Source organism: Papaver somniferum, chromosome 7 (genome assembly GCF_003573695.1).
Source record: "Papaver somniferum cultivar HN1 chromosome 7, ASM357369v1, whole genome shotgun sequence".
Taxonomy (NCBI): Eukaryota; Viridiplantae; Streptophyta; class Magnoliopsida; order Ranunculales; family Papaveraceae; genus Papaver; species Papaver somniferum.
Window position 1 is genome coordinate 154423471 of NC_039364.1, and position 26774 is coordinate 154450244.

General features: G+C 36.2%; 2 protein-coding genes across 2 annotated transcripts; one reads left to right on the forward strand and one right to left on the reverse strand.

The window, feature by feature from the left end:
• Window positions 1-12215: 12215 nt before the first annotated feature.
• On the forward strand, window positions 12216-13690 carry LOC113298817. Its single transcript, XM_026547658.1, has one exon. It carries the CDS (start codon window positions 12252-12254, stop codon window positions 13443-13445), a length of 1194 nt encoding a protein of 397 aa, XP_026403443.1. The 5' UTR covers window positions 12216-12251; the 3' UTR covers window positions 13446-13690.
• Window positions 13691-14719: 1029 nt separating this feature from the next.
• On the reverse strand, window positions 14720-17007 carry LOC113293094 (probable WRKY transcription factor 49). Its single transcript, XM_026541857.1, has 3 exons — window positions 16620-17007; window positions 16331-16474; window positions 14720-15416 (listed from the first exon to the last, which is right to left on the reverse strand). The coding sequence occupies exons 1-3, from the start codon at window positions 16934-16936 to the stop codon at window positions 14888-14890; spliced, it is 990 nt and encodes a 329-aa protein (XP_026397642.1). The 5' UTR covers window positions 16937-17007; the 3' UTR covers window positions 14720-14887.
• Window positions 17008-26774: the final 9767 nt, after the last annotated feature.

Below are 26774 nucleotides of genomic sequence, written 5' to 3' on the forward strand. Positions count from 1 at the left end.
TTTTCCAGTTCCACTATGGCATTATGCATCTGCCTAATTTTCATGTTAACATGGAAAAATCTTGAATTTGCTGCCCCATACTTAAGCCACTTAACTCTTGATATTTGTCTATCAATTTCTTGTTGCTGTTGAGTTACTATTTCCTGGACCCCTCTAGTTGTGACAAGCTGATTTAATAAGTCTATGTTGCTGGTATTTTGGTCTGAAATAAGAGAAAGCTTCATAACTTCATCATCTGCTTGTTTCACTTTCTTCCTCACATGTCCAAACACATTCCAATTCCATTGTTTTAATACCAACTTAAGATTCTTAAGTTTTGATAGATATATGAAACCTGGATTCCCCTTCACCTCAATTTTCCATGCTTCTTCAATCACTTTTTTGAATCCCTTATGTGATGACCACACCTTCAAAGTTCTGAAAGGAACATTTGCTGGTTTTGGAATTGATGTAGTTGCTCCAAAAAGAGGATTATGATCATATGTACCTCTAGTTCCAACTTTATATCCCCAACTTGGAAACACTTCTAGCTATTTAACATTATAAAAAGCCATGTTCAGATTGCATACAATTCTTTTCTTTCCTGCTCTATTATTGCACCATGAGAAGTTTATACCTGTCTTTGGAGATTGTATCATTTCACAATTTTGAATGCAGTTATTGAAATCAATCATTGCTGAAGTTAATGGCTTCCTTCTCCCTTCTTTTCTTCCGTAGATAGAACTGCATTGAAGTCCCCAATTAACATTCATGGTTTATTTAATGATGATATGAATGTTAAATACTCCTATAAGTTTCTTTTTTTTATTGTTAGAGAATCTGCATGAACACTTGTTATCAGATACCCTCCTACATCCACTATTATTGCCTGCTTTGTACTTGATACCACCACTGGTTCTTTTATTGATGCACTCCATAGTAACCAGATATTGCCTTTATTTGTCTCAGAAGTATTGTGAATTATCTTTTTATTCATTCCAGGAAATCTTAGCTTTGTACATGAGTCAGAATTGACTCTTACTTTTGGTTCCGAGATCCAAACTAAAGTAGGACTAAAGTTTTTAACTAAACTTCTTAGTTTATCACAGGCTTGCAATCTTCTTAAACCTCTGATATTCCAATAGAGAACTCTCATTTAGCAAGAGTTTGAGAAGTTTTAGGACTTCCCATTCCTGTTAAAATCTTGCCTTCATTAACATTATTCATTGATTTCTGAGCAGCTTGCTTTCTTGTAGTAACATTTCTTGTTGGTTTAGGGATTTTACCCTTATTTTTAACTCCACCTTTCTCTTATTCTTGAACATTTTTACTAGGAGGGATTATGGCAACAACATTATTAATTGAAGGAGTAACTGAATTTACCTCAAGAATTTTGTTTACTGGAAGAGTAGGGAAATCTTGCATTGACTCCAACAAGCTATTAAATTCTTCAGAGTTATCTTGTAAAACATTAAAGCTCCCTGAATTAGAAGTTTTTCCTGGATGCTTTATTGGAGGAATCACTGCATCAACTGTTTCTTCATTACTAAAAAGTTGTTCTACCTGCCATACTGAAGTAGGAGTTTCCTGGCATTTTTCTTTAGGTGAGCTACAAATATCAAAACCAATAATTGGAGGAATTTTAACTTCTTTGATCTGTTGTCTCCACACTTTCCTTACTTGGTGTTGTCCTTCTTGTTGATGAGCATTTCTTTGGATCCTACATTCAGCCACATAATGACCTATATTCTTGCAATGGATGCAATACTTTGGAATTTTTGGTATCTGAATATTTGCTCAAATTTCCCATACTTTGATTCAACAACAATTTTACTAGGGATATAATTTCCAAGATCAATTTCAACTAGTACACTTGCATAATACCCACTTTCTCTCTTCAATGTAGTTGCATCAACTTTAATTTCTCTCCCAATTTTATTTCCCATCTGCAACAATATTGATTCCTTCCAGTATTCAATGTATAATCCAGGAAAATATACCCACATATAAGCTTTCGAGGTTTTTTGATTTTCTGGATTAAAATTAGGTTCCCAAGCTCAAAGGGTTAAGTCCTGATTTTCAACAGTCCAATAACCATTCCATACAAGACTTCTATCTTCTGAATTCTCTAGCTTAATAATAAAGAAACCTTTACCTAATGGAATAAGTTGAAGGTTACCTTTAAGATTCCATTGTTTTCTCAATGAAGCTTCAACTATCTCCATTTTCAATTTGACCAAATTTAATCTCCCAATTAAACTAAACTTCCATTCCTCCAAGAAATTGTCAATAACATCATCAGGAATAAATAATGTTAGAGAATCATCAACTTTCGGACTTTTCATTGAAACTGAACTGGATTTTTCCAAATTATTTTTAGCTGAATGATTTAAAACAGATCTGAAACTCGATTCATTTTCTAAAGATTTAAAAGAAACTGAGCTAGAATTTGTTACCATTTAATGATCATAAACTATAAAACTCTTACCACCAATCATTGAATTCACCTGAAGTGATGAAATCTGGTAACAAAGATCGATAAAGTGAGAATTTAATGAACTGAGTTGAGCACCGATTCAATCGCCGAGTTGCAAAGCCTTTTGATTCTCTAAATCTTGGATACCATCCAACGGTGGAGATTGATTGCTTATTTTCTAATACTATCCAACGGTGGAGACTGATTGCTTATTTTCTAAGCAGACTTAGCTTGAATATTAAATCAGGAGTTCATCTAATGGTGAATATCTTTCTTTGTTACTAAGCTATCTTAGCTTTGATTGTAAGCAACCCTGATTTGAAAGACTATATAAGGGAGAACTCTAGCATCTGGGATACCTAATCCTAACAATCGCGTGTGTCCTAGTTGCAAACTAAAGTTGATTCTCCATTAACCTAGATTTTCGAAAACCATTATTAGGTTAGCGATTTAAAGACTTCACTTGGGGTTCATGAAGCCAGATCCAACTATTTTCTTTGTAGTTGCGTATTCTGATCTTACTTTTTCTATCGTATTGAGTTTAATCTTCTCTAAGGTTTTCTCGAGATTTATCTCTGATAGGTAAGATATAAAAAGTAATCACAACAGTTCTTCGTCTCAGACTCTTGTGATTCCACAATATCTTCTTTTGTTAATCAGTTAGGTTATTGTGAAGTGACTAATATTTCTAGGCTACTCTTCAGGAGTGTAAGACCGGATTATTAGTTGAGTTTCCTGTATACCTTGATTTTTATCTTAACACAGAAACAACAACCAGAATAGACTTATATGTGGGAGACAGATTTGTTTATAAGTCTTTGACTTTGGGTCATAGCAATTCTTAGTTGTGAGTGATATCAGCTAAGGGAATCAAGTGCGCAGAGTCTTATTGGGATTCAAGAGGCGAAAGGAATGCGACTGTACCTTAATCGGTGTGAGACTTGGTTAGGGCTCAACTACATTCCAGTCCGAAGTTAACTTGTAGTAAGATAGAATCTGTAGCGGATTAATACATTGTGGTGTTCAAGTCTAGACTAGGTCCCGAGGTTTTTCTGCATTTGGGGTTTCCTCGTTATAATTTTTTTTGGTGTCTGTGTTATTTCTTTTTCGCATTATATTTTATTTATATAATTGAAATATCACTGGTTGTGTGTATTTCAATCATAGTTGATAAATCGAACCTTCTTTGTTGGATAGGATTTGATTGACACTCGACCATTGGTCTTTGATATCATCCGAGTTATTCTCATAACAAACAGTCTCACGGATTTCTATCTAGTTGATTTACTGATTGTATTGAGAAAGAGATAAAGCTCTTTGATATCTTTCTTGATTGATTCTCACTTTTAAGTTGGTGCTATTGGAATTATATTGGAGTTTAGTCCATACAAATTGCCGAACAAATTAGTTGGTTGTGATTGTTGTACCCCCGCGTTTTCAGTTTCGTCAACAAATCAATACCCACTATAACAGTCGGTATTGCCTTCGAACTTATATAGTGTTGAACACCTATAAAATTGAATCAAAACATTATGAAAATAAATGAAATTACTCACATTCTCACAAGAGCTATTTAGAATCATCGATTAATTGACGATGAAACGAGGAAGTTACGGAAGAAGAGTAGAAAAAGAAGAAAAGGAGCAAAAGGAAGGTGCAGTCAGCAATTGAAGAATGAAGGAGGATACCACATGGTATCCCCTTAGCCAGAATCCAACTTCATATAACTGTGAATATGCTCAATTTGTGAGAGTATTCTCCAATTGTGGATTCAAAGAAAGTCCAAAATGAAAATCCCAAGTAAAAAGACTGATCAGGCCAAAGACCTATACACCTTACAAAAAAGAATAACAATTCAAGCTCTCCCCTCTCTCCTCTCTCAACGGCTATATTCCTTCATCTTTTCTTTATTATTCATCTCAGATCTTCCTTTAATCATTGATGATGGAGTAATTCATCCCATCTGGAAATCGACCCTGATCCAGATGGGTGCCAATGAAGGGGGCACCATTTTAAATTCTACTCTTCCACTAATGTTTTCTTTGATTTGTGCAGGCAGCGGAATCCGAATGTTTTCTTTTTTTTTATTCTCTCATTATCCGTTTCTCCTTTGCTGATTTACCTAGGGGGCGTGTTCTTATAGATTTTTAGAATTTCCCTTGGTTTTTCTTCCTTTGATTTTTCATTTGCATCCTCATCATCATCTTGTTTAACTAAGCTTATAAATTAAGGAATGTTTGTTTCAGCATAGTCAACTATGATAAATTCTTTTCTTTAGAAGATTTGGCATTCGAGGAAGTTGCTTTCTAGAAAGTATTCATGCCAAATTTATCTTTAGATTTCATGAATTTAGATGGATATTTAGATAATAACTTTTCATTAAAACTTCCGACCTTAAAACATCCAACCTACTTAGTAAAGGTGCAGAAAACTACAACAAAATAACAGAAAATAAACTAGAACAACCCACAAGATCCTTTTCTTCTTCCATTGACTTCTCTACCGTTTCTTTCTGTGATCTCATTCTTCTTCTTCATCGGTATCCTCAACCTCGATTATCCCTCCGGCCCTTTCCTGTTGATAAATTGCCGACTTCTCATGGACATAAGCATAGTCCATGCCGGGAGGATACTCTGTCAGAAAGTAGTTTGCAGTTACTGGCACTCTGGTAGTTAACCTAATGTGCAAATCTTTGATTGCCTGAACACCCAATCTAGTCTTCTCCTCTTGGCTTAAATTGCAAAGAGCTAACCTTTGTGCTTGAGCTGGATACATGAACGTTTCTTGATGACAAACACTACATCGATAGTACTGAATCCTATGGAGTTGCCATTTTTTGCAACGAACAACCCTAGTTGACGAAATTCGAACACATATAGGGATCCTAAAGTGATTTCAAGCCATATCTTCTCTGCTTGATTTTTCTGTTGACCTCTATATCTCTTTCTCTCTTGCTCAGTGTATGAGGAAATCTCTTAGTACGGCTTTTATACAAATTCTACCATTAATGGTCTTGAAGCATTAAAATCTTTAACCCTTTCTTTACGTTTGGGACTTGTTGAAGTTCAGACGTCTAATCTTCTTGTGTTAATCGACTGAGTAGATAATTCAGGCTCTGTGAATTCCATGTATTAAACCGATACATGCATGGATAGTTTAAGATTATCTTCTAGTAGGATCCCTCCCTTTGTAGGATTTGTTTCTAGCCCTGATTCCCTATTCTTCATGCGCATTTATTTTCTTTATTAATAGACCTATAACATTCTACCCTTTTTATGATGTTTAGTCATGTATCCCTGCTTAGCCGCCTGCTAGCATTAATGGCTCTGAATTGCGTATGGTCTCTAATGGTTTTGCTTCTGTCACTTAGGAGAAGTCTTTCAAGTCCTTTCGTAACGGTATTTATTGCATTCAACACTACCTTTCCCATTAACCAAAAATTTGGTTGTCGAACAGCTATTGGCTGAGGTTTAAATTTAAGAAGTTTTTTTTTTTGATTTTTTTAAGATTAGTTTCCCGAGAATATGTGTAGGAATTTGCTTAAATAAGAAACCCATTCTTCTTCAGTTATTTCACTTATACCTTTCTCTCTTGTTAGTTATCTTCTGCCCGCTTCTTAAATTCTCCTTGTGTTTCTTTAGCCAACAATCTCTTCTACCCTTAGTTCATTAAATCTATCTGCATTATCCTTCAGCTCTTCTCTCCTTATTCTATCATGAGTAGTTATAACCTGTACAAACACCTTAGTGGCCTGTCTGTAGCCTAACGTCATGCCAACTACACCAATGTAGGAATTCTACCATTAACTCCTGCCCTAATTAAAGACTATGGCATTAAAGAAAACAATATTTTAGATAGAATCTTCTCAACTAAGTTATATTCTGTAGAGGATATTAGGGGTGTGATGCGTCATTTCTGGGGCAATAATATCTGCTTTCAAATCAGAGAAACCGACCCAAATTTGTTTATCATTTCTTTCCGTGCGGTAGAAGACTTGAAATGGATCGCTTTGAATGGTCCTTGGTACCCGTATGGTAATGTACTTTCTGCAACTTCAGCGACTCCAGGTATGCAAATCTCTACTGATGCAGTGAAAAAAATCCCTCTACGGGCTAGTATCTCAAACCGTGGAAGGGAACACAGGATCGGAGAAAGGTTAGGATTGATAGCTAGAAAAGTAGGTGTTGCTAGTCAAGTCTGTAATGGTACTGGACAATTTGATTGTGAACCAAGAGTCCTAGTTTGGGTCAACATTGAAAAGCCGTTAGTATTGAAATTGTTAGTTAAGGTAGAACATTATTCTGTCAGAGAATTGGTCTTTACTTACCACAACCTTCCTTCTAAGTTCTGCAACCACTGTGCTCGTTTTGGCCATAAGATTAACCAATGCGCTATACTGCAACACAAACCACTAGAGGATATTTAGGATATAACTATGCATTCTCCTTCACCGGGAGATGATATCTTTTGGCACAATGGTACTCCAATTCAAATATGGAATCCCAGAGATAATGTGGATGCTCATGGCAACATGGAATCAGTGGAAAAATATCTGAATATTCCTGGAAATAGGGAAACGTTATACGAGCTTTTCCGTGAAGAATATCCGGTGAGGGGAGAGGTTGTATCTTCGAATCAAGCTAAGAATCAAACCTATGAAGTATTAGGACATGTTACTTATGATGAGTATATGCCGCTAGCTTCGATTCTAGGCAAGATAACATATCCATTCAATATCTCAGAAAACTACATCCCTTTAGATGTCTCGTCCTCTGAATCAGTTAACTCGGGGAACTCGGAGACTCACCGAGTTATTAACTCTACGGAACCAATATAGGACATGTTGGTTCTGGAATATGCTCTACCTGTGGTTCCAACTAGTGGCATGAATTCGACCCTAGCCATCGAGCCACAATTGGTTAATAGCAGATTATCATTCTCATCTTCTTCTTTTGAGGATGCTCAAGAAAATTTTCCCTCTCCTGGGGATTCTGTCAATCCTTCTTTGCTTGATTCTTATTCTAGTACTAATCCCAATATCATTCATTCATCATTTGCATCTCCTAGAACCCAACCTAAGTCTGCATTTAACATTGCTATTCCAGAATTTCTTTCTTCTTCTTCTTCGGAAGGGTTGAACATTCTGGTCTCAGATTCGGATAAGCTGCCGCACATTGATCAATATGGCTCTAATTTCAAGGAGCTTAAACAGGAAGAGGATGAATTTCTACCGGTACCCTTCAATTTGGATTCCCCATCTACGAAAGGGGTTGAATTTCAGGTAACCCTAATATTTCTCAAAATCCCTAAAATTGATAATTGCTTGATGATTATTCATATATTATATGTCTGATTGCTTTTGTGTTAAATTGCCTTTTTGTCCCGTTAGTATGATCTGATTACATTTTAAACCTCTTCTAGTGTCAACTTTCTCTTACATTTGCTTGCTTATAGCTCAGATTTTAGAACCTCAAACACTGTAAGCCTAAGGGTTCTCTTGCAATAATGAAAATAATAGCCTGGAATGTGCAAGGATGTGGTAATCCTTTCATACAAAACCACCTAAATCAACTGATATCTAGAGATAAACCTGAGATTTTGTTCATCTCTGAAACTAAGTCACAAAAACATCTAGTTAAAAGATTGCTTAAAGATTATCCTAATACTCGTATAATAAACCCAATAGGTCTTGCAGGCGGCCTTGCCTTGGCTTGGGTAGATGGTTTTTCTTTCGAAATTGTATACTGGAATATCAATATGATAAATATCTTAGTCCAAACTAATTCTGAAACAAAAAAGTGGCTACTTACTTGTTTTTATGGCAGCCCCTATCCACATAATAGAAAGATAGCTTGGGATTTTCTTTCTGAAATAACTGCTCAAGTAGAAAAGAACTCAATGCCTTGGGTTTTATTAGGAGACCTTAATATGATTTTTTGTAAGGAGGACAAAAGTGGTGGACTACTATTCAAAAAGTCTGAATGTAGCTTTTTTTTCAAAATTTCTTAAGTAATGCTAGTTTATTAGATATAGGGTTCAAAGGTAATGAATATACTTGGAATAATCATAGAGAAGGTCCTGAGAATATCCAAGAAAGATTGGATAGAACAGTTGCTAATGTGGATTGGAGCTCACAATTCCCTAACTCTGAGCTTACACACTTAGTGGCAGCAGGATCAGATCAGTGCCCAATTGCCTTAAACTTAGACACAAAATTTGCCAAAATAGAGTATACTTTCAAGTTTTACGACACTTGGCAAAAAGAGAATTCTTGTATCCAAACAATAAAAGACTCATGGAACCATTGTATTAGGGACTCACCTTCTGATACATTAGCTCTGAACCTCAAATCTCTTCAATCTAATCTAGATTATTGGAAGAAAAACATTTTTGGTTTACCTTCTAAAAACATTAAGAAGGTCCTAACCAAATAGACAACTTAAACTCCTCTCTTCATGTTCATAAAAAGAAGATAAGATCAAGGAAAAGTTATCCCTCCTAGAACATCTATATGCTATTCAAGAAGAAATAGCTAAACAACAATCTAGAGATAATACAGTTCAATTAGGGGAAAAGAATACCAAATTTTTTCATACTAAAACTTTGAAAAGAAGAAAATGGAATAGTATAGAATGCATTAGAAAAAGTAATAAAGAGTTAACCTTCAAAAGACCTGAAATCCAAGATATTTTGCTAGAATATTATTCTAAGATTTTCACTTCCGCTTCTTTGACAAGCTCTGATCTTTTTTCTAATGTTTCCCCTTGCATTTCTCTAGATGATAATTCTCTCCTCAATGTTGTCCCCTCTAGTGATGAAATTTGGTCTGTGGTTAAAAATCTTAAACCAAATAAATCACCAGGACCAGATGGTTTCCCAACTAGTTTCTTCAAACTAAATTGGAAAACAGTTGGAGAACATGTCATTTCCTCTGTTCAACATTTATTCTCTACTGGTTCTTTGCATCCTGAATTCAATATAACTTTTCTCTTTCTTATCCCTAAAAGTAGATATCCTAAAGACCCTAGTGGATTCAGACCTATAGGATTATGTAATACCATTTATAAAATTATAACTAAAATCCTGGCTAATAGGATAAAACCTCTGCTTAATAGCTTCATCTCCCATTTCAAGCTGTTTTCCTCTCTAAAAGGCAAATTTCTGACAATGTTGTCATTGCTCAAAAAATCATTCATTCCTTTAAGAAAAAGAAAGTGAAACATGCTGGCATGGTAATTAAGATTGATATGTCCAAGGCTTTTGATAGAGTTGATTGGAATTTCCTTATCAATGCTATGAAAGCATTTGGATTTGATGCTAATTTCTGCAACTTAATTCATCAATGTATTTCTACCTCTTATATAGCAGTCTTGTTAAATGGTTGTCCTGGAAATTATTTCAAACCCACTAGGGGGCTTAGGAAAGGAGACCCTCTCTCTCCTTATCTCTTCATTATCTTTATGGAAATATTCTCTAGACTCCCTCTTTCTGGAGAAGAGGAGAATATCATTCATGGTGTGCAAATCACTCCAAAAAATAGTCCAATCTCTCATCTGTTTTTTTTTTTGCAGATGATTGCCTGCTTTTCAATAGAGCTTATCTTAAGGAAAGTCATAAATATCCCTACTCTCATTGAATCCTTTAGTAAAGCATCAAGACAAATGATAAATTTTGAAAAATCTGGAGTGTTCTTTAGTAAAAAAAATACAACCTAAACACTAGAGAATGATTAGTATACTTCTTAAGATAAAGAAAATAGACCCAAAGGACACATACTTAGAAACACCCCTATTCATAAGTAGAGCCACGATACAACTTTTTGATTCAACAGTGAAAAAGATGGAACAAAAAATTCAAAGATGGATGGGAAATACTCTGTCTAAAGCTAGTAAAATGGTCTTAAACAAAGCTACCCTAGCCAGTATGACAAGTTTTAAAATTTGCTGTTTTAGTTTACCTAAGAAAATTACTAAGAAAATAGATGCACTACAAAGAGACTTCTGGTGGGGGAAAGAGACTAATTACAAAGGATAATATCCTAAATCTTATTCTTGTCTATGTAAACCCTTAAAAGGGGGGGGGGGGGGGGGGGGGGTCACAACTAAAACCTAGGTACTTTAGAAATACCTCAGTCTTTAGGGCTAAAACTCCTTCTAATAGCTCTTGGATCTGGAAATGCATTAGTAAAGGAATTGAGTTAGTTGAACAAAATAGTATATGGGAAATATGAGATGGACACAGTGTGAATCTATGGGAAGATAAATGGATACCTAATTTGGACCATAATCTTGGTAGATTTAAGACTAGCTCAAACTCTAATTTGACTCTTGTGAAAGACCTTATGGTGCCTGTCTCTTCGGAATGGAATGCCAGAACCATCTTTGAACTTTTCCCAGCTGAGGTGGCTAGGAAAATTTGCAACATTAGAATAGCCAGGGGTAAGCCTGGTACCCTAAGATGGCTACTAACAAAATCTGGAACCTTTACAGTTAAATCCATGTACAATAAGCTTAATGAAAGAAATGTTGATCACTATAATTTAGGAGAACCAGAAGAATTCTGGACTCATCTCTGGAAACTTCAGGTTTCCCAAAGAATAAAATTTTTTGCTTGGAAATGTCTACATAATGATATCTCTACAAATTTAAAGCTATCAAAATTTATGCATGATGTCAATCCTAATTGCCCTCTAGGTTGTAATGTTCCTGAAACTTTAGAACATGTCCTCCTTTTCTGTCTTTATGCCAAGTCTGTTTGGGCAACCACACCATCTCCTGTCACAATGCATTTTCACAATAATACTACTTTCTTGGACATTTGCAAGAATTGGATTAGAAAGAAAAACCACATTATTTATTTAGAAACCCTTTTAACAAAAGCATGGTTCATATGGAAAGAAAGATGCAATAGGGTCTTTGAGAATAGACAACAATCAAGTACTCAACTAGGAATAGAGATAGAGAGATACTTACAGTTCTGGAATAATGATACTACTCTAAATGGGAAGATAGCTTACATCATAACTGAGGTACCAAAATGGATACCACCTAGAAAATCTCAACTGAAACTTAATTTAGATGCCAGGTTGGATTTCAAGTACACTGCCTGCAGGTTTTTCTTTTAATTCTGAGAAATGACGCAGGAGAATGGGAACATGGCAGAGCAGGTCCTCTCTCAGCAGCTACCCCTGAAGAAGCGGAAGCCCTGGGAATTTGTCAAGGTGCTAAATGAGCACTAGAGAAGGGATGGACCAATTTCAGTGTGGAAGGAGATTGCAAAAATCTCATTGATTACTTAAATGGGAATCCCTCTCAAATCGAATGGCAGAACCAGACTTTGATGGATGAAGCAAAATGTAACTTCAACAAATGCAAGAACTTTTTGGATATTTTTTATGTTCCTAGAAAAGCAAACCAAGTGGCAGATACTTTAGCCAATGAGGCAAATTGTTTTGTTAAGCTCATTAATTGGGACAAGAGTCCACCTACTTGTATTTTACCAAACTTGGAAGTTGATAAATCTAATGTAAGAGATCAACACCTCAACTCTACACTAGACGATTCTATTATACAGGATGTAAGGGATACTAAAACCCTAAGTTAGCTGTTTGGAATGAATTTTAACTTACAAAAAAAAAAAAAAAAATCTGATAAAAAGAGGTAAAGATGCAACCAGGGGAGCCAAAACAAAGAAGGTGCTTGCAATATAATTTTCGGGGTGCCTAAATAAACTCTATCCTTGCTTATTCACCTCTGTTTAGAGGAGACAGATTGAAAATGAGTAAATTGAAGAAATCATGGAAACCAGTTCAGTTTTCCTTCACACAGCAACCTACCCATTTGGGTGTTCTCCTAGAAGAACAAACAGATTTTCAGTCAGACCGTTGAACAAACTCTTACAACACTCACAGTTAAATGGGAGATTTCAAAACCCTAAAACCCTCAAAAACCTAGTGAGTTGCTCCAAACCCGTAAGCATTAGGTCATCAATATCACCCCATTTCAGAAATTGCTTCAAATGCTCATATTCAAGCAGCAGCAGTAGTAATAGTGCCTCTGAAGTAGAAAACCCATTAACCAAATTTGCAAAAACCCTTTCTTTGGATTCAGTGAAGAAATCTTTATCTGAATTAACACCTTTTGATATCTGCAAATGGTCTGGGATTGTTTCAATTGCTATTGCTGCAACGAAATGGACGGTAAATCTTTTACTCAGTCCTTTTTTCTGGATGTATTTTAGTTGGACTTGGTTATTTTGGCCTTGGTTTCTAGCTGTGGGTCTTGCAGTTTACGGTCTTTATTGTCTTCGTAAACATTCGAATGGGGAAGCAAATATCTTTGAACAATTAGCCATAGTGACTTCAGCTTTTACTTGGTTAACCATTGTTCCACCAGCTCATTTTAATGGATACCTTGAAGGATGGCCATTTGTGTTCTTCTTTGTGTATCATTATTTCTTCTTCTTCAATGCTAGTATAAGGAAACGTCTTTATGGTGATTATTATCTCCCTGCGCATGATCCAAAATGGGATATCGTGGTACCCAGTTTGTTTCGATATTTGTTCTTTACTGGTGCAATGATTGGTCATTGGTTTGCGGCAATGGAAGGACCTGAATTGCACTTAATTCGCGGTGGTTGGAGAAACTTCGGAGTTTGGGGTTTGATAATTGCAACGCTTTTTATGCACTACAACTCAAGTTTGTATCTAGCTAAGTATTCTGAGAAGGTTGTGGTGCCAACTTCAGTTGTTCAATTTGGTCCCTATAGATTTGTTCGACATCCAATTTATGCGTCTACGATGATGCTTCTTGGAACGCACTGTGTTGCACTTCGGGCACCTCTAAGTTTGCTGTTTATAATTGCCGTCTGTGTGGTTTATTATGACCAGAAAGCGAAATTGGAAGAGAGCTTGTTGCTGGAGACATTTGGGGAGAAATATACCGAGTACATGAATAAAGTTAAGTACAAGTTCATCCCTTTCCTATATTAGTCTACTTTTGGCTGTAATGTTGTTAATTGACGTGGGTTTGTGTGGATTTGCTCTTATCAAATCAACCTTTTGAGCGTTGTAATCGAAATTTCTAGTGGATGAACATGACTAGTTCTTTCACCTGTTTTTACTTCGTTCATGATTTTCAGAGTGTATTTGATTCTACATTTGGCACTTTTTTGTTGTTGTTGTACTCAATGTTATTAATTACATTTTGTGTTCCTGATCTTTCCATTTGAAGTTGAGTTCTGTGACTGAGGTGGTCTATGCTGTTTTTCTTGTATATCAGCATTGTGAAAGTTTTTAACATTTTCAACATCATACATAGTTTATTTCATAATCATCAAAGTGTTCTGCACATTACTTACTTTATATTCTCTTTAAGTTACACAATTGCTTAAATGAATTTTAATTGCGTTCTTGCATAACTATGTAGCTCCTGATCTTTTCATTTGAAGTTGAGTTCTGTGACTGAGGTGGTCTATGCTGTTTTTCTTGCTGTGTAGCATATCAGCATTGCGAAAGTTTTAACTTGTTCAACATCATACATCGTTTATTTCATATTCATCAAAGTGTTCTGCACGTTACTTTATATTCTTCTTTTTCTTTTACTTACACAATTGCTATAATGAATCTTGTCTGCATTCTTTGCATAACTATGTAGCAGCTGATATTTACTAATGTTCTCAAAACGTTCAGGAAAAGGGTGTCACCTCTTGAGTCGTGTATCAAAAAGTAAAATACACCATTAATGCACCTTCTATATCTTATCCATGACGTAGAGCTTACCCTAAACTTCAAGAGTGAACTGTAGGTTATTTGATCCTCTAATAGCATCATTATGATTGCTTAAGTTCCGCACCAAATTTATGATAGTGCCCATATAAATCTTTAAGGCTGAAGAATTGTTAGTTTCATTTGCATGTACAGCCTTTCTGCATTTGCAGATTGTCACTTCTTAGACTAGATGGAACTTCCTAAAAAAGAGAATTTTAATTGTTGTCTTCGTCTGCCATTGGTATCTTAGGGATGCTTTAATTTCAGAGCTTTTATGCATTATAGTTTCTGTGCAGTAACTTCCTTTGGCGTGAGTTGTTTGCTGTCTTTTTCTGTTTCTAACATTAATGCTTCCTTAAAACACATCTGGTGTGTTTTCATGGGTTTAAATTGTGATTATCAGTTGTTTATAAATATTTCTTTCCCACACTTTCCATCGACACCAATAGGATCTTTTGTCATGTGGCGGTAACTCTTGTTAAACTTACTAATACATCTCACTGGAAACACAGTTTCATAAACTCTGCAACTATTACCAATCATAGATCCATTCATAATCGTTTCCTTACATCCGAGCTTTACATCATTATTATTAGAAGAAACACTTGTTATCTATAACTAAACTGATGAAGAAAGAAGAGGAGGAAGAAGAAAATAACGAATGCTTAAGTGGCTCTAGAAATAGCACTTCCAATATCAAAATCATAATAAGAACTATTAGGTGACCAGGAAAAGGAAGAACATGAAGACGGAGAGGAGGATGAATAAGAAGAATTTGAATATGAAGTGTTGGTATTGTTGGATGGGTTTCTTATCATCAAAGGTACCATATCTTCAAGCAAACCTTGTGAACATATACCGCCCGGCTGTTGAAATATATCTTCTGAAGGCGATATGTAAACTGGGTCTGAGTTTGTCACGTCCACCAAATGTTGAGCTTTAAGTACTTGATCATCTTCTACCTGAGAAACGCTGCTGTTCGTCTTGGATTTTTTGGAAGGTGGGTGAGGGTTGGTAGTGGCGGTGGTAGCAGGGGCGGTGATGTTGGTGTGAGATTTGGTTGGTATGAAATGGGAGTAGGCAAAATGGAGGTGGAGCCCTTCATAGGTTATGATAAGCGTCTCTGGGTCCTCCCTCGATCGTTCCACCTGCTTCTTGGCACTGCACCTTGGGTTTGTACACCTATAATAACTCCTGTATCCAAATAATGCAGAAAGCAAACCCCAAACAGAATAAGAAACTAAAACAAATCAAAAGAAAAGGTTAGGGTACCAAAACTTCTGGTGGGACATTCGATATAGAGTTGTTGGTACATATCATTTGCACACAATTATTGATTTTGGATATTTCAAGGGTTTCTTTTCGTTTTAACATACTGCCATGCAATCTCAGATTCTAGAACGTTTGTAAATGATACCATTGTGGTTACTTATTGTGCGATTAGCGTTAATTGATTGAAATCGAGCTACATCAAACATATTGTGGATGTCAATTTGTTGTGCTGTTATACATGAATATCAGTTAACAGGCTAATAATATTAAATGCTCAAAAAAATTAAAAAAAATAATCAATGACAATCAAGTTAAACACTTGAACTCTCTACCTCCCAAACCAACTCTGCTCCCACCATGGATAGTACTTACTACTTAACCATGTAAAATGACATTAAAATGAATACTTTCACAAATTCAATTCTAAGTTCAATCTTTGAGCTATTCGAAATGTGCATGCTTAGACAGTAAAGAGTAAAGACGTAGGGATGGTGCTGTCATTATCCAGTTAGTGGGATTAGTCGTTCTTTCCCCAAACAGTAGTGAGTGAGAAAGAGCGAGTGGGATAGCATAGGAGGTAATCCCAACTAGTCTTAACAATCAAGAGTCACCGAAGCAGATACAAACTGACAGACATGGTAGACTTGCAAGTTTACTCTACGGACAAGAGAAAATAGACACGGACACACACACAAAAAAAAGAACCAAACAAGAACTGTCGTTGAGCATCAAGCAAACGTTGGATAGTACTTGTGAACTGAAAAGTTTTTGTCTAACTTTGAAAAGGTTTAAGAATTGATAATGGTCATGGTTAAACTAAGAATAAGATAATTCACCTTGGATTAGGGCTGTTTTTGATTGACTTTTGCCCATATTTTCTCCATTTATAACCATCATCACTCATTCCATCTCCACAACTTTTGATTTTTAACGTATACTTGTTATCAACCTTGCTCAAACCCTTCTCTATTATCGAAAACCTGCAAAACAAAATTCAAACTTGACTTGAACGGATGAATATCAACAAGACTAACCAGTTTTTGGTTAGAAAACAACATAGAACAAGACATATTACAAAACTCAACAACACGTAATGTATCGACGGAGAACAAGGAAAATACGTACCCGTTGCGTGAGATGCTCATGTCACTGGATTCATCATTGTGTTGCTGCTGGTGATGATTTGTGAATGATAGCGCTGTCTCAATATCTCCAATAGTTGGCCCTGAGTAGAGAACGTTAGCCCTCGAAACTAAAGGATTAACCGGAGTTAATGGTTGCTCCGCTGATGAAAAACCGCGTTCGTTTTGACTAGAATCTACAATGTCAGGTAACATAAAGAAAGGTGATTCATTATCAAGAAGCTCTCTTACTAACTCCGCATCATCTTCTGATGACCCATCAAACCAATTAGTTGCTGCTCTAAGTAAATATTCCTCCATTATGATGATCTTCAACTTAACGTACAAGAAAAAGAAGTACTGATTGTGGTATAAGTAAAGATGATGAAAGAAATGGAAGGTTTAATTTAAAAGATAATACACAGAGAAAGAAAGACTGTGGAGTAGATAGCGAAAGGATGGATGTTTACGTGTTGAACTGTCTCATTTTCTTTTAACCAATGCTAGGTAACTAGTTTATATAGTCTCAACGTAATTCTGTAGCTTTTGGGTAACGCAAACCCACATTTCTAGTTAATGAAGTTCACGGTTGTAACTTATTCTAACTGTTAGAAATGTAATTAGGTACATGGATTGATCCAATTAAGAATGGACCTGGTCTGTGTACAGTAAGTATCTGTATGGACCCATTTTGTGTACATTACCTGTGATCTGTATTATTGTGTTCGTTTCAAGAGTGGTACTAGACAATGGGTTTGACTTTGAATAAAATTCCAAAACCTCATAAACTACTATCTTACAAACTTTCTCTAGTCTCTACCCCGCATCTTTCTCTCTATTTGGTGTGTGTCTCTCTCCTTTATCTTGATTTTGTCTGATTTTTGTTTCGATCGAATGTGGTTCAGGTCAGAACTGGTAAGCGAAGGAGAAAGATGTGGATTCAGTTAGACCAAAACCACCACCACCTGACCCGTGACCATTTCCTATTTGATTAAGACTAATAATCTTAATTTTATAAAGGTCAACTACTACTTCGACAGAAGTCAAAATGTGGGGATAAACAATGAAAATCTAGTCAACCACTAAAGCAAACTACTGGAGTAGTATATATGATGCTTATTTAATATCTACTTCTCATCGTTTAGAATATTTCCCCGAAGTTGATGAAGGTTACAATCCCACCATTAGCCCAACCTCATAAGCCGTGTGAAAAATGAAATTATTCCTAGATAATCATCATTTGATACTTTTTCTTTTTTTTTTATATTTTTTCTTTTCTGGACAAAGAGTTACAATACCGTCGCTCAGTTCTGGTTTTCTTATACTTTGTAGGAAACATCTCGTTCAGCTCACAATCCCAACTCTGGTTGTCGTACTAAAAGAAAGGCTCATTCAGTTGCCCACAGACATTCGGCAATTTCTTGCTCTTTGGAATGCTTATCATCAACTAACTCCTCAAGTTCTGACACTGGAAAAATGAAATAACCATCTAGGATTTTGTTATCTTGTGCATCCAATGTGTTTCATACGATCCGATGGACGTCCATGATCCATTTCTTTGAATATTGGATCAGATAAATCTCCGATTCTCCGAGATACAAGTTTAGATCCACAAATGTTCACATTACTCAGAAATATATTACGTGGTGCGTTCAAGTCTTTCCAAAACGGCTAAGTTTTGCGGAAAATGGGTCATTTGTCCAAATATTTTTAAAACATGGTTCAAATGGACGAGTAAAAATTAGTATGAGTGAAATGGACACTAAAAAAATAACAAAGATGAAACTGGATTCATCCTGACTTAAGCTTAAGAAATAGTAAGGATGAAACTGGATGCATCCTGATGTAAATTAAAAATAAGAAAAAGTATTTTAAAATGGGTAAGATGGAACTGTTTACATCCCTGTAAATTAAAAATAAGAAAAAGTATTTTAAAATGGGTAAAATGGGTAAGATGGAACTATTTTTACATTTTTGTCCATTTTAAACAATATCAAAATCTAAATGTCCTTTTCACCCAGGAGTTGTTGATTTTGGTCTTTTTAACCAATTTTGTGTAAATTTTGGGGTTTTCTTTGATTTTTTGAAGGAAGGAAACGCCAAGGTTTAAAAAACGGGTCACGACTCAGGTCACATGTACTAGGCGTGACCGTTATAATGTGTTCTGACGGGTGTGAGCACGCTTTAGAAAAAAACGTGTTATTTAGGAAAAAAACGTTTTTTTTGTATGTTTTTCTATTAAAACGGCCGTTATAACGGTTAAATAGAAAATTAAGAAACATTATGGTCTGAAATTCCTATCTGACAGTTATAACATGCGTGAAAACGTTATAACGTGTCTAAAAAACGTTGTGACTAAGATTTTTTTTCCTTTTTTAATACTCTCTCTGTCCTTAAATAGATGACCTATTTATTTTTAAATTTTGTCCCACTAATAGATGACCTATATTATTAAAAAAATGGGATATTTCTAAAACTATCATAATTGATTATTGTTAGTATAAGAATATGTATAATTTGATAGTCATGTTTATATTCCTTAGATGCTTTAAAATGTTCTTCAATATGGTATTTTAAAAGTATCATTGATCAACGTAATGCTATCGAGAGCATGTTTGCGGACAAATAATTTTTAAAATCGGTAAAGGCAAAAACTAAAATAGCTAGAGATGTGAAGAATATTATTTCAAATGAGATGTTCAGGTCGACGTGTCAAAATGCATGCATAATGGTTGGTCCTTTATTGAAAATGATTCGTTTTTGGACCCGAACAAACCCACCATGGGTTATTTGTTCCATGCACTTGCTACATGTATGGAAACTATACAAATGGGTTTGGAATCAAATCGAAATGCTTCTATCGTATGTGTAATAAAGAAACAATGGAAAAGTCAGTTGAGTTCTCCTCTTCATGCTGCAACGTATTTTCTCAATCCTTATTACATCTTTAACCCAACAACCAATCTCATCAATAATGAAATTTTTGAGCCCCAAATATGTCTTGCTGAAGTTATATCAAAAATAGTTAGTGGCCCGCAAGAACAAGCGAAATGCATGCTAGAGTTACTAATATTATCTCCAAATATGTTTAATTAAGTAATTTGAATTTCTAGCACCAATTTTACTTTTCTTTGTAGGAGGAAAGCATGCGAATGATGCAAGGTCAATTTGCGTCACCATCAGCACGTATTAATTGCGGCTCAACACGGTGATCCTGTAAGTTGGTGGTTATCTTATGGTGCTGAGTATCCACCCCTCCATAAGATTGTAGTAAAGATATTAAGTCAAACAAATATATCATCTGGATAAGTGAAGAATTGGAGTATGTTTAAAGAATCCACTCCAAACTACACAATCATTTACTTTCATCGAGAATACATGATCTGGTGTATGTTCAGTACAATTTGAAGTTGGAGCAAAAAAGAATCAAAGGTAAAGCAAGGCAAAATAACATTGATATTCACGACGATCATAGTCTACTGAGGGATGACAAATTGCTTGAATGGATAGCAGGGGAAGATAAAACATCGGTTTTATTACCTCAAGAAGAACAATTGTTAAATATGCTGGAAGACGAAGCCGTTAATGATCCAGAGCTTGTCCATCTACCATACAACTGGCATGATCCCGAAGTTGAAATCTCATACGAAAGGTTACCGGTGAGTGACTTTGTTTATGACTTTGGAATCTTTCATTCAGAGATAATACACAAGGTTATGAGAATGTGAATCATACATATGATTTTCACTACACTACCAATCGCTCTGACCAGGGTGTCCAATATATGAATGAAGGATATAATTATAATATTAATAACAAAATATAATGAAGTGGGTAACAATGATGATGATAATGGAGATTATTATGATTATGATATTTATACGAACGAAGACAGCCAGTATCCCCCGACGATGACTATAATGAGGAAAGGAACCGTCGAGAAAATGAAAAATACATGAATAGATCGAAAAAGGGTGGTGGTCGTAGTTGTCTCGCGTAACTATTTAAATGATGAACACTAGTTTAATAATATTATGTTTTTTAAATTTGAAGTTTTTAATCATGTAGTTTACTTTCCCTGTATTGTTTTAAAATTTTAATTCTACGTTTTAATCCTTCAATCCAGAGAAAGAAAAAAAGCTAAAAAAAATGATAAAAAATTTATTTACACCATTATTACGTGCGTGATAACGGGAAAACAGTTCTAAAAAACGCACGTTAAAAAGTTATTTAGAAGAAAAAAATATTCAAACTAATTTTAGAAAAACGGTTATAACGTGTATGAAAACTGAAAAACGACCCTAAAAACTGGCGTTATTTCCTATTTATCGGCATTATAAAAGCACGAGGTTTGAAGACCCTCACGACCACGGTATATGGGTGTGACCGTTTTAACGACCGTTTTTTCGGTAAAAACGGGTGTGTTTCGAACCTTCGGAAACGCTCATTATCTCTCTTGGTCAAAATCCAATGGCCCTTTATATGGGGATAACAAATAAAATCCCATAAGAGGTTCATAACTAGTACAACTACTAGTCCAACCAGTAAGACAAGCGCTGAAAGATTGAGATACGTTTTTATGAAATTTATGGTGTATGTTTAGATGTTACTATGCTGTTACCTAGCTATCAAGTTAGGGAAATTTTGGCATTATGTTAAAGGGGTTGACTTTGTTGTATTGGAATTCCGCACTTTTTCGATATAGACAAATGGTTGACTGGCAGAAACTTGTTTAGGTATTTAGAGGGTCGGCTAAGCTCAGCTAGTATTATTTTGTACATTTTGTTTTAAAATAAAGTCAACCCATTATGGTTGTAGGGCGCACTCCTGGCAAGATTAGGAGCGTGTTGGAAATTGACAGTGCTGTGTGCCGGACCTAGAAAAAACGTACTTCAAATTATATAGGCCGAAAAACCAAATGTCTTACATCAAAAAGTCCGTGGATTTTATAAATGTCCATCTTTTCCATTCCATGCCTTATTTTTATATGGAAAGATCTATTCAGCCATTAGAATTAGAATTAATTTATGCCTGTATAGATGGATAATAATAAAATTGCTAAACACATAATCTCACTGCAAGTATTTACGAACATCAATGTTTGAATCCTTAAAATCTCTTCAATTACATAATTAAATCAATAATCACTAAATTCTATATGTATTTACTGAAAATCTCACAACTACACCCTCTCAATAATTTCTAGCTCTAATCATGTCAAACATAAAAATAGAAACAAAAGTGCTATAAAATATAAATGAAACATAAGAGTTTTTTACGTGGTTCGATCTATGAAATGATCTACATCCACGGGTATGAAATTACATTGAAGTTTACATGAAGACTCCATTAAAGAGTTTGTGGAGCTCTAGTGGTGATGAAGGATGAAAGAGAAGAAGAAGATATTTTGGGTGTCTCCTCTTTTACAATATGTCTCTCTCTCTTCCATTGTTTTCTTAGTCATTATATAGATAGTTATCATAGTAGAAGACAACTAACTATCTATAGTAGAAGACAACTAAGACTCACATGCAGGACTACTACTATCTTCTGACTGTATTTGTCTTATGATTTACCTTTCGCGCTCTCATTTGGCTCTTCGCGCTTCGCCTTCTTCTTTAATGGTTATTGTATATTCGTGTTTGAGATTGTTTCGTCCAGGACGAGGTTGTTGTTTTTCCTTCTGCGATATTTCACTCCTACATTTTGTCTCTTTTTTCTTGAGATTGCTTAAATAGCGATCTTAAGGAAAAATTCATTTTGGTGTAGTTTTTGGAGCGTGGTGCTTGAGTAGCTTGGATCGTACTGTATTGTCGTGCTGATTATTTGGAGTTGATGCGAGATGACTTTTGCTTCATATCCTTTGAGTTGGTGTGTAATACCCCGATATTCGGCAGCGGTTGGCCGAATGGAATATAAGTAATGTTTTGTCCTTCCCTAACACCGAGGCCTTTTCAGCACAATTGGCTCCAGAGTTGGCAGAAAACTCTGCAGTTAAGCGTGGTCGGACGGGAGTAATCCAGGGATGGGTGACCATCCGGGAAGTTGCTGCCGGATTACCGCAGCGATGCCCGTTGAAAACCCCACACTGTCGGATAATCGCAGTAGATAAGTGGGGACAATATCGGTGGAGGACGGGTCATGACAAATGGTATTAAAGCCGACCACGGTTCACCTTCCGAGGGTGAGAGAGTACGCTAGACGGGATATGTCAGGTACCACTCTCATGAGGGGTATGGAACGTTGAAGATCTGGGCTTGAGAATATATTCAGGAGTCGATGATGGTTCCAATTTAAGATGGTGGTATTGTAATACCCCAGTATTCGACAGCGGTTGGCCGTATGGAATATAAGTAATGGTTTGTCATTCCCTAACACCGATGCTTTTTCAGCACAATTGGCTCTAGAGTTGGCAGAAAACTCTGCAGTTAAGCGTGCTCGGGCGGGAGTAATCCAGGGATGGGTGACCATCCGAGAAGTTGCTGTCGGATTACCGCAGTGATGCCCGTTGAAAACCCCACACTGCCGGATAACCGCAGTGGCTAAGTGGGGACAATATCGGTGGAGGGACGGGTCATTACATGGTGGGTCACTCTTCATTCTTGTCTTGCTTCATCTTCAATTTTTCCTCTCTTGCGATGGTATTGCCTCAGCTTCTCATATGGTATGCCTCCTTTTGCTTCGGGAAGATGAAGGAACTAAATCTTTCCGAAGCAAAATTAACATGCTGCCTCTGCCTCGTTTTGAAATATGGTAATGTGTAGCGCGAAGCATCTTTAGAAGTCTTGATCTTTGTTGTTGAAGAAACTACCCGATAGAATACCCCTTGCCTTAAAAGTATATATTTGCTTCTATTTATTCGCGGAGTTTCGAAACTTTTTGTGTGAAGTATGTGCGAAATAAAAAATACCATTCCTTGAAATATGAGAAATAATATCATTCCTTGAAATATAAGAAGTAAAGAAGTATCTGTCCTTGAATGTGAATAAAAAGTATAGCAGTATCACTATCTCCGTTTGAAACTGTTTGCGAGTCCTTGAATGTGAATAAGAAGTATAGTAGTATCACTGCCTCTGTTTGAAACTGTTTGCGAAGGAAATGTTCGCGCTAAAAAATGCCTTTGAAGTAATTTTTTATGGAGAAGATATTCGCGCAACAAAAATGATAACGCGAAGGGTGAGACTTGAACCCGCGACCTGCTACTCACGCACAAAACTCCTGACCAACTGTGCAAGTTGTTGTTTGTGATAGAAAATACGACGGTGGCTTGATATTCTTTTCTTCGCCCTTAGTAGTTCAAGAAAAACATGAAAAATGTGCCCGAGTTGAGACTTGATCGCGTTCTACCATCTTGAACAACTGTGCGAACCATCTTATGCAAAATAAAATATGACTTTGTATTGTCAGTTTGTTGTCCGCTCTTTGGTTGAATTGTTAAGCTTGTTTGTAGATGTTTCGCGCTCCATGTTTGTGGCTGTAATGCCTCAGTTTTCTTCGTGCTCTTTTGCTATTTTTATTTGCGTGAGTTTGATGAAGTTTCTTCCAGGTCTTATTTGACTCCTAAGTAAGGTCTTATTGCCTTCCCCCACATAGAGAACTTAAAGGACTTATGGAACTCTTAGGTAAGGTCTTCAACCTGTTGGGGGACGAAATCTCAGTTCCATGTGCTCTTGCGAGTCATTGGCCATCGATCTCACCTTAAATGTGTTAGTATTTTTACCTCCTCAGGTTGTATTTGCGACAATATACCATGCCTTAGATACTCCCTTGAGTAAGAATCCCCAACATATTCCCGTCTTTGACACAATTCAGCTCTGTAATGAAGGGTGTCGTCCATTTATATTTTCCCTGAATTTCCCTTTCAAGGAAGTCACCCATAAACATTTCAGTTGGGCTCCTCCATCCAGTTATTCAACAAGAAGTGTTGTCGTGACCTCGCACCGTTCGCCTATGTGGCTCCTGGTACGAGATCACACCCTGAGTGGGGTTTCTTTGGACCGAGTGCAGAGCCAATCCAGGCCTTCTTCTAACTCCACTGGCCATGTTTCTAAATCCCATGTCGGAGAACTTTTTGCTGAGTTGTTCGTTCTCAGTGACCTCAAGCGGATAGGCTTTTATTTCGCCCCAATATAATTGACTTCTCCAAGAGTTTCTAAATATGACGCGCGTTAGGGCTTATTGACGCCTCTTGCGTGATCATGCTAAAACGCCGTCGCACAAGCATGCAAACTAAGTTGACACGCCAAAATTGGGTACCCAGCCTCCCTAGTTAGAGGTTTTAAAATAGTGACTTGCTGCCCCCTATTGAGGTCTTACGCATGCGATGAAAGTTTTTATGATTTTACAAGACATTTTAGTATTGCATGCGATGAAAATGTATGTGAAAGAAATTATTTGCGGACATGTATGTAATGAAAAATATTTGAAAAATAATTTTTGTGCGAAAAATCTATGCGAAGGATGATGTTTGGAAAATAATTTTTGCAATAAATTTATGCGATAGAAAATGTTGGTGAAGATTATTTTATGCAAAAAGATGTGCTCAGGCAGGATCGATCGCGGGACTTGCTACTCACATCATTCTCCCTTGACCGTCTAAGCCATCTCCCTTGTGGGATAGTTGATGTAACTCTGAATCCTTAACCTTGTTTTCGTCCTTAGAAAATGGGAGAAAAATTAAACGGGATGAGAGATTTGAACTCAGGACCTGTAGCTTGCACTTTCCTTCCTTGATCATCTATGCAACCTCTCAAGTGCAAAAGAAATAAACGACGCATGATTGTTATTCTTTTTTGTCGCCCTTTGTTTTGTCTTCTCCCTTTCTGCCTCTTCTTCTGATCAAATTATGTTCTTCAGTTGCAGAGTTTGTTCAGCAAATTTGATGGATTTTTGACACAACCCATTTTTCCGTATATGTCAGGTTGAAGCTTCATTCATGCACCGTGTTTGGTGTTCTCTCTAGTTTCACGAATTGTCCTTTATTCACCCTATTGTTTCTTTTTTTCACTGTCGTTCTCGTATTTTCGCCCTTTTTATTGATTGACGTTGGTTCCTTCGTGCCGCTCTCTTCTTCTTCATTAGCTTCTCATGTTTGGTGAGCTTTCATCGCATCCTTTTTCTCCATCTTTCACCTGTGATCATGAAGTTTCCCTTCACTTGTGATCCTATTTCTTCGCCTTTAAGTGGAATATGTTGATGTGTGATCTAGCCCATTTATCTAGCACATGGCTGGTGGTGGTGTTATATTTCGCCTTTGAAAGTGAAAAAGTGGGGTCTAACAACCTCACCAATTATTTCGCTTAGTGGACTAACTCCAATATACTTTTAAGGGAATCAACTAGATAGCCAGACTCAATCTTAATAAAAAGTATATCAAAGAGTTATATTTCAATTTCTCGATTCAATCCTTACTCAAACAAATAGAAATCTGCGAGCCTCATTGAATACAAGAGAAATAACTTGAACGGTACCAAAGACCAATGTTCAAGGATCAATCAATTTCAATCAACAACCAAAGATTGGATTTACCAATTGATCAATTCAACGCATAACCTGTGATATTTCAATTATATAACAAAATATAATGCAAAAAAGAAATAACATAGACACCAGAAGTTTTGTTAACGAGGAAACCGCAAATGCAGAAAAACCCCAGGACCTAGTCCAGATTCAACACACACTGTATTAAGACGCTACATACACTATCCTGCTACAAACTAACTTCGGTCTGGACTGTAGTTGAAATCCAATAAATCTCACACTGATCCAAGGTACAATTGCGCTCCTTACGTCTCTGATCCTAGCAGGATACTACGCTTGATTCCCTTAGCTGAGCTCACCCACAACTAAGAGTTACAATGACCCAAAGTTGAAGACTTTAATAAACAAATCTGTCTCACACATAAAGGTCTACAGGAATAGATAAATCTGTCTCCCACAGAAATACCTACGAGTTTTGTTCCTTCTTTTGATAAATCAAGGTGAACATGAACCAATTGATATACCGGACTTATATTCCCGAAGAACAGCCTAGAGATATCAATCACCTCACAATAATCTTAATCGACTAGCGAAACAAGATACTGTGGAATCACAAACGATGATACGAAGGTGTTTGTGACTACTTTTCTAACTTTCCTATCGGAAATATAAATCTCAA

Coding starts and splice junctions, on each gene's coding strand:
- LOC113298817 (XM_026547658.1), top strand. CDS start 12,252: ATGGAAACCAGTTCAGTTTTCCTTCACACAGCAACCTACCCATTTGGG.
- LOC113293094 (XM_026541857.1), bottom strand. CDS start 16,936: ATGGAGGAATATTTACTTAGAGCAGCAACTAATTGGTTTGATGGGTCA. Junction 16,475..16,619: donor ATGAGCATCTCACGCAACGG/GTACGTATTTTC, acceptor TTTGTTTTGCAG/GTTTTCGATAATAGAGAAGG. Junction 15,417..16,330: donor AAAAACAGCCCTAATCCAAG/GTGAATTATCTT, acceptor ATTTGGATACAG/GAGTTATTATAGGTGTACAA.